This window comes from Alligator sinensis, unplaced genomic scaffold (assembly GCF_000455745.1).
Source record: "Alligator sinensis unplaced genomic scaffold, ASM45574v1 scaffold47_2, whole genome shotgun sequence".
NCBI classification, from domain to species: domain Eukaryota; kingdom Metazoa; phylum Chordata; order Crocodylia; family Alligatoridae; genus Alligator; species Alligator sinensis.
The window spans coordinates 1,237,684-1,246,703 of NW_005842150.1; the positions used below are offsets into that span (position 1 = coordinate 1,237,684).

Consider the following 9,020-nt stretch of genomic DNA (forward strand, 5'->3'; position numbering starts at 1 on the left):
AAACAGCAGCCGCGGGTACATTCAGCACCCAAATGTGGCTGCTGAAAAAGAAAAAAAATCCTGCTAGGGGCAGGAGGCCTATCTGAAGCAGTGGGAGTCAACACTGGATCAGGAGCAGGAAGGGGGATGACTGTAGGACAGGCAACCAGTAGAGAACAAACACGAGGCTCCCAATTTCCCCTCCTGCCCCCAGCTCCTGATTCCCCACCACTGCCGGTTCCAACCACCAGTTTAACCCTCCCAAGTCTGCACAGCCTGCTCCCATCTCCCTCTCCCACTGAGCATACCCATGTTCCCCATGACCCCAGACTGGCTAAGTACTGCAGCCCTGCCTGACCTGCCACCATCTGCATGAAGAGTGCCTTCAGGGTAGTGCTTCACATAACCCACAGCAGAAATGTACTTTGCTCTGTAGACAGTCTTCCCATTCCTCCTGATGTTAAGTGCAGCAGCTAGACTCAGTGTGCTGTGTGTACTGTCTCTAAACCTTTCTTGTCTCCCGCTCTGCCCAGTGATTGGGCTAATCAGCATGCTGACTGGCTGAATGACTCAGCCTGGCAGAGAGATCCTGTACTTTCTCCGGGGCCCCTGTGCTGCAGGGGAAGGTTTCCTGTGCTTTCATGTGTTCCCCACTTGTTGTGGCTCACCTCCAGTAAGTTTTTCACCCCCCTTCCCCAGGCTGAAAAGGTGTTTTCCTGCTCTTCAGGAAAAGTGGGGGATTTCCTGCTTTCCCTGAAAAACGCGATTTAAGTAGATCCCTACTTATATTTTTTTCCAGATTGCTCAATCCAAACTGAAGAGGCTCTTTAGCAGTTTGCCTAGCTGCAGAGTGGAAAACCATTAGCAAACCACTAATTTGTAAACATTATAGCCACTAAGATAAACTGAAGTTGCTTGCAGACATTTTTTAAAAACCCCAAAAAAAGCACTTTGCTTTAAACTCGGTGTGCTCCCACACCAAGCCCAACACGTGCCCAAAAGAGGCAGCGCATTAGTTGAACCTGACTTGCTCAATGTCTGTATAAATCAGACACTTTGGGGGAGGGGAAGCGGGGGAGGGGAGGCAGCTTGGTGCTTTATCTAATAACTGATTGAATCACTTGTAGATTAAAGCACCAAAAGCCCCTCTGAAGCACCCAATCTATAGAAGTCAGGTCGAAGTAATGTGCTACTTCTTCCAGTAAAGCGCCTTTTTTCTTTTTAAACATCTGCAAGCCATCTAAAAGTCTCCCTTGGGTGATCTACTAGGATTTAAAATAAGCAGAAGGAACAGTGCTTGAAATTAAATCTTTTACTTCCTTCACTTTTAAAGATAGGAAAGGCCCCAGTGAAACAGAAGGCAAGGCACACTGGACTTGTACTGCAAGACTGATCTATGTAGCCCTATGCTCTTTGGCCCCCTTTGGCTAGGGACAGACATTCAAAAAGCCTGAGCCTGAATTGATTCAATCTTTGCAGGTTAGTCTAACCTGGCTAAGCTAAACCAGTTTGTAATTTCACAGACATCCCAGATGTGAAGGCACATGCCTGCAGTGGCTCAGGCTAGAAGCCGGGGAGCACTAGAGCAGCCCTCCCTCTCTTCCAGAATGCTGAGCTGAGGGGGATGTGGCCAAGCCCGGGCAGGACACTGATTAGGGAGGGGTTCCCTCACCTCCTGACCAGCCCAGCAGAGAAATGATAACACAGTTTTTATGACCTCTAACTCAGTGTTTATCACCCCATTAAAAAAAGAGAGGGATAGTACCAGCTACCTGTTGATTGTGCCTTTGTCCCGTCTGCACAGAACTGCACAAACCATAGCCAGCATGTGGTCTGATAGCTAATGCTGTGCACCTGTGTAAGGCAGAGGGGAAAGGGGAATCCCTGCTTAGCAGGAAGTGGGAAGGGGGGCAGGGAAGCAGGGGATAGTCAGGCAGATGCCTGCAGTCTCTGCCAGAGCTGCAGCCAGGGAGCAGAAGGGAGGGGCCAGCTCTGCTGTGGAGCAGAGCGCCCTGCCCAGCTCAGAGAGCATGCCAGGATGCTGGGGGACTGATTTAACTTAAACCAGCAAGGAGTCTGGGACACACACTGCATAAACCAGTTTGACCCAAATCAGTCAAGTCTGATTCAACCAGGTTTATCTCGAGCTGGTTCCAGCCATTTTCAAACTGATTTATGTGCAGTGTACGTTCGTTCTGCTACAGGTTTAAACCAGTTTCTGATCACTTAAACCAGTTTATGTGTAATGTCTGTCCCTAGCCTTTGGAGTTTTAAAGTAGCATTCTGATAGATACATAAAAAGAAATCCTGTGTATATTCTAGATATCATTTAAGAGACCAAAAATCTTCTTAGAAAGCAGGAGGAAAAGACACCTTCTGGCTGATATGGCAACTACCGCTATTTTGGGAAGAAAGTCTTGAAGATTAATTTATTTGTATGCAAGGTGGGGGACTACATCATCTTATGTTTTTGCAACAGAGCATCAATCCTGAATGATGCTACAGCAATATCAATAATAAAAGAAATTCAAAGAATGCAGCACGAGGGTTTGTGGTTGTCCTATTCCTCTAGCAAGAATATGGATCCTGAAAAAAAGATGCTTTAAAATGGAAGAAAACAAAACAGGATAATGACACTGGAGTTTAGGACAGGTCAGAAAGAAAGTTCTGTTCCTAAGGAAAATGATCTCATCTGGTAAGTATTCCTGAATATTATAGATTAAATATTTTTAATCTGGCTTTAATGATAACACTTATGATAAGCAGGTGGATCCATCTGCTGTGTTCTCTTCCACTGATCTAAATGTACTACTGTATATCCAAAGTATGTTTGTGTTGAGTTGTTCCCACAGTTTCAGAATTTAACAATAAGAGTACCAGAAGACAGATCCCAATTCAAAATGTCTCAACCCAACGGGGCAAATTTAGCCTTGACAGGGTTTTAATGTGCACTGCCCTGATCAATTCCAATAGATGGTATGCCTTCCTACAGCAAATACTTGACCCTATGTCTCCAAGAATAAGAGAGAGCGAGCAATTTCTTGAAAGTTTTTCACTTCAAGAGATTGCTTTGAGAACAAGCTATCTTCAGAAAATTCTTAGCATCTAGTTGTCTAAACAGAGGATGATTTAACTGACCTTCTATCATAACCAAAACTTTGAAGCAATGGTTTATATACAAACACCCCAGAAACTAAAGGAGAGAGGGAAAATATGACTATGGTGACAGTACAATTTCCACAAGGAAAGCTGAAACCAGTCAGAAAAAAGAAATTAAGATAAAAATTAAAGCTATTGGATTGTGAAGACACACTTCCATAAGGTTTAATCCTGCAGTTTACCATGGCTCCTGACTACAAGCCTGCTGGAAAGATCCCACTAGATGGAGACTGCTTAGGTGCCATACATTATACAGGTGTAACCCTTACACGATTCTAAACTATAAAGCTGGGATCAAGGCTGTTGTATTATTTCCCTAATTTTGTTTTCAAAATGGGTCTAGTAAAGGAAAGGGATCTTCAAGTCTACTAGTATTGGGAGGATTTCAGAAATATCTAATAACACACTGCCGATACTTCTATTAATCTTTTAATGAGTAGAAGGGTCTTAACGTTTCAGAGCATCCAGAAATCATGGTAAAAATTGTCAAGATTCCTGGATCTCATACTAACAGGTTTTTAAATGACCTGAAGCTTAACTTTAATTTCGGACAGACAAGACATCAAATTATGAGTAAGGATGGGCCCTCTACCAGAAGTATCCACTAGATAAAATGAACAGAAGCTAGAATTACAAGGTAATTGATTTGTACTGCTTTATCTGAGTATGTGCAAATATTATTACTGGTGGTAATAATAAATGTATGGTAAGTTTAGAATCGTGAGTCTCACTTCTCTACTCCTGCCCCCCCCACTGTCCCCCCCTCCCCCAAATGGAGTCTAATGTCCACATGGAGATAAGAGTATTACAGCGGTTTGATTAGTTTTTCTAAGAATTTTTATTTCCAAGACCCAAAATTTGAAGGATCTGAATATCTCTCTGAAATGCATGACCCCTAAATGCTTAGAATAAAGCAAAAGAGCATTTTTGTCCCATGTTGCAAACCCTTTTGACATTGGAAACCTGCTTCATGGCTGCACCTACTTTTCCAAAAGGCTTATCTTAAGAAAATTAGCCAAAACTTAACAGAAGATTTATTTGCAAGTACATTGCCATCACTTGACTGATGCAAGAATGTGCATAGGGAGACTGATGAAAAACAGCAGGATGTGAACATGCTGATGTCTGTGGCCTACATGATAAACCTGGTTTATAACTAACTAGTAGCCCGGTAGATGCATTTATAAAAAGAAATTCATTCTATAGTTAAGCTTCATAGACATGCAAATCTATTTTTCTTTTTACTGACAATATCCATTAAAAAAACATAATTTTTGTTAATTTTCATAAAATATAAAACATACATACAATTTACTTACATATGAGCTTCAAATTTGTTAGCTAATTTTCCCAATATTTTACAACTAACTAAGCGGGACTGAAGTGTTTGGGAAAGTTGTGCCTTGGAAACAAGCGGATTCAGGATCTAAAATGAAGAAAACAGGAAGACAAAAAGTAATCAAATAGTAAATAATGTTTTTTTCTGTTAAAAAAAAAGTGTAGAAGTACATGCCACAACGGCCATTACTTTTCCCATGGAACAGGGTAGCTCCAACAATAAAACCACACACATCAACAGATTATTAAGAACTCTGTATTTTAATGTTTAATACTAACTCGACTATGTTACATTTGGATTCTGGTCCAAATTCTACTTTATGATTCACCCCACAGTTACAGTCATTATAATTTTACATGTCTGCTTATGTTTTTATTTAGAGAATGAATTATGTAAGCATATTTATAGATACTCTCTATGTGAAAGTTCTGATATGAGGTTAGATCATTCCTTGCAGGGACAAACACAAATTAGGGAAGGAAACCCTTTGACACTTCCTGGGGAGTTTTCCCCAGAACCACCATCTTTGCCGTTGAATTTAAAGATACACTCGCCCTCTCATATATATTTTAGAGATGAATAGAGAAGGGGATCCACTTCTATGCGGGGCAGGGGAGTCACAGCACTTCTACTGAAATTTTGCTGACATTTGCTAAAAGATAACATGATTGCCTCCATGACCACAAAAGATTAATGCAATGTGCCTGGTTGTTTCCTCTCTTGCCCATAAATCCCCACTAAGACATTCAGTTCCACTGCTCTGCCGCAGCTTATTATCCAACGTTTCTTGGAAAGTCACAGTAGAAGATAACAAACAAATTAAGAAATGGTAGCAGTGCAGCAGAGGCAGCCATTTTGTTTCTCTTGCTGAAATAAACATTGAGATTAGTCTGATGCTTCCTTTTATGACATTATGAGCAAATGAGCAGGGAATGATCGAGGTTAAAATTACCATAGAATGTGTTTCCCATTACAATACCCTGTCATGAAACAAGTTACATTTGAAACAAGTTACAATAGATAAATATACTGTTTGTTAACTCAATGATCGTAGCTCCCATAACATGCCAACCAGCTTCAAAATACTTAGCAAAATACAGCCTTTTCACAATTGTTGTTGGAATCTAATCCACTTACAAAAAATAAAAATTGAAATTGTTCTGTACAGGGGAGAGTGTTAGGGGAGCAATTCATCTTTAAGTATTTTGTAAGAAAAAAAATAGAAAATAAACTAATATTTCCTTTAAGCAACATTTTAAATACTATTTTACACAAACACTTTGGGCTGTAGCACTTTGGGTTTGTTGGCCTTTCACCCTTTAAAAACTATTTTTTAAATAAAGAATTCAATTTAATAGAATACTTTTATGACTGCACAAATTATCATTTGATATAGTACACTGATAATAAATGTATTACATGCAATGAAATACATTCTCTACCTCAAAGATTTTACAGGTTATTAGCCATATTTTATCTATACAAAAACTGAGTTAGTTGAGCTGAATGTAAAGGAGCTTGATAAGGAACCAGGGAAAGAATTCCTGTCTACCCCAGAGCCACACAGCATGGACAACTAGGGTGTTTGCAGGGCTGACCTTTGTATTTGGTCCATGCAGAGGAACCCGAGCCCACAATAAATTTCCCTTATAGTATTTAGTGCAAATCAAGTTGTTTTAAGTTATTCATACAAAATGACTCTTATTTGTAAATGAGGAAGAATGTTCTGCCATCCTGAAAATTAGAAACACAGGCACTCCAAAAGTATACGGTTGAGAACAGCTAATTTTAAAATGCTACAGCACACAGGATTTTTCCTTGCTCAAAACTGAAAGTCTTAAGATGACCTTTCTAGCTATCCCTAGCATATTCGCTTTATATACTTATGTGGCCTGATTTTAAGAGGTGCTGACTCATCATTAATACATTAATGTATAGGACATACAGATATTCCACACTTCTGAAAATATGAACATTATTTAAAAGAAAACATTTAATCTATTCTCCAATAATGCATCTTAAGGTAGGGGGAAGCATTACCTCATGTCTGATGGTTTCTTTTGGCAATGTTTCTATCACAGCAAGAAGAGTCTCCAGCCATGCATTGCTGACACCTGTGAGATGCAGACAGACTCAATATTATGTTATGCGTCAGTTTTATGAAACTACTTCTGGCATGATGCATTCATTTCTTCAATCAGCTATAAGTCTGATGTTAAAACGACACTGAAAAAGACATACATTCTACCTGTTAGCATTTACTCATCTGAAAAGCAGGTTTTGGCCAGAATTTTTTGTAAGAAGGCAGGAGAATTATCCTATGGTTTCTTTTAGGAAAAGAAGTGTGATTTCTTTACTTAATTTAACTTTTTTATTTTCGCTACAAAAGATTTTTTATTTTCCTGTATTATGTAAATAATATGTGTTTAAAAAATAGCTTCCCTGAATCTTTACATTACTAGAGAAATACTGCAGCCCTTTACACTCTGCTTACTAAGGCAGAGTTTACTTTATTCATTGGAAGTTCAGACTGAGCAAGAACTTCAGGATCTGGTTCTCCAAACAGAAAGGAAGATATTTGTTTACAGTAAAATGAAGGAAACTTTAAGCTATGTAAGTAATCCTCTATACTGAGAACCTTCCATATTCTATGTCATTTTAAAAACATTATCAATTAAACTCAAACTGGCAGCGATTGCATGCATTGCTTGAAATAGTACTGTACAGTCACTAAGGAAACATAATGCACATAGAACCAATCAGTCAGCAGCACAGAACCATGACCCTGACCTGAATCCCTGTGTTCCACATTCTGCAGAATGATGTGTAGGAAGGAGTGGGAGTAGGTATGAATGGACACTGACTCCTCTTGCAGGATAGTCAAAAATGAAACAGCAGCTGTTAACTGCATTTCCACCCCTGCAACATGCAGGACTTCCTGTGTAATAAGAAATTATATTAATTTAAAAGGTAATGAGAAAATTCCAACATTTACCCAGGTCTTAGGAATCAGTATGTAAAGTTACTTTTGAAATAAATTGTTTGGAGATATTCTAAGCTCTTTTAAGCTATACTTTCAGTATCACGGAAATCATAACATGATGATTTTAAAAACAATAGAGTAAATGCTTGACACTCAATTGTTAGGAAAATGGAACATAAATTACAATTTCACAAAGCTTTTTAGTTTTGTATGACTTGATCAGTTACTTCAGTGTTTAGGTATAGATGCTTCTTTTATGCTCAGAAAAAAGGTTTAAAAACAAGCCACCCAGATTTTTTTTCCAGTTGTTTGTATTAAGTTAAAGGGAAATAAATATATATTTGTTTTTATCTGGGTAATTATACTAAAATTGCAGGGATTAATTTAAAATGTCTTCCATTACCAAATGACAACAGGCAAATAAAATATACAATATATCAATACATTGTTGCTTTTTATTATGAAACGTATTTAATAAGTTCTGTGTTTACCAATACTTAACTTTATCAGGCACCAATCTGATTTACTAGATTTTGGTTCAGGGTACCTATTTGAGAGTTGTTAATAATAATAATAATACTATGATAGCATAAATCTAAACAAGTGTTGGTTTGTAAACAGCGTTGACAATTAAAATGAAAATAAAGGTCTAAATCCACCTAGGGATTTCAAATTTATACGTATATAACACCGGGCTTGCTGTGCAAAACTTGAGTTATTACACTTAATGAGTATGTACTTTGATTCACAAAAAGAAAAAGAATGAAAAAGTGTTTGAATAGATCTCCGGTTACAAGGGATTTTAATGTATCATTCTGCTACTAAATCATTATATACATATATTTCACTAATGAATCCAAACCCTAATATTTTTTCTCTCTCTAGACTGGTGATTCTCAACCAGGGTATCTGGGGTGCCACAGGGCCTTTTGAAGGGTACTGTGAGCTGTGAGGAGATAAGTGAAGCATTAGGAGATAAGCAACTGAACTAAACAGATACACATAGGCTCAGGCTTAACCCTGCCTGGACAACCTCTCATTCCCACTGCCAGGCCAGTCTGCAAGAAATCAAGCATTGTAATCTATAAATTAGTTTTTGAAACTGGCTGCAACTCAATTCACATGAAATGGAAGGGTGCCTTGAGTTCAGTGAGGGGTGCCTCCAGTCCAAAAAGACTGAAAACCACTGCTCTAGTCTGACAGCTCAATCTTCCAGTTGATTCTTTCACAGCTGCTTAATCTGTCTTTTAGCATACAGGCTGGGAGTCGAGCAATATCACCACCAGACTATATTTAATAGAACACCAAAAACAATCTGATTTTTCAGTTAGAAAAAGGAAAACATGAGACAAGATTTATGCTATAATAAACCAATCAGTAATAAATTCTAATATTATAAAAACCTAAGTCTGTCTCTCTGTCCATAATGCTTTATTCACGCTCTGATTGGCTGTCTCTGCAGAAGGAGATGACAGGGATTCCCCTCCCCTGCTCCTTGGAGGCAGAAGGGGACGACGAGAACTGAAGCACTGCCATAATGGCGGTGACAGAGTGGGGGGG

At 38.7% G+C, this 9,020-nt stretch overlaps 1 protein-coding gene across 13 annotated transcripts in view; it reads right to left on the reverse strand.

Moving 5' to 3' along the window:
* PPP4R4 (protein phosphatase 4 regulatory subunit 4) overlaps positions 1 to 9,020 on the reverse strand; it is a 139,211-nt gene that overhangs the window by 59,591 nt on the left and 70,600 nt on the right. For 12 of the 13 annotated variants that reach the window (XM_025206278.1, XM_025206280.1, XM_025206275.1 and 9 more), the window contains 3 exons: positions 7,268 to 7,415; positions 6,518 to 6,591; positions 4,458 to 4,564 (listed from right to left, as the gene is read on the reverse strand). In XM_025206278.1, the coding sequence (XP_025062063.1) occupies positions 4,458 to 4,564; positions 6,518 to 6,591; positions 7,268 to 7,415 (329 nt within the window). The remainder of the gene's footprint in view (positions 1 to 4,457; positions 4,565 to 6,517; positions 6,592 to 7,267; positions 7,416 to 9,020) is intronic. The other variant, XM_025206287.1, reaches the window with a different exon arrangement.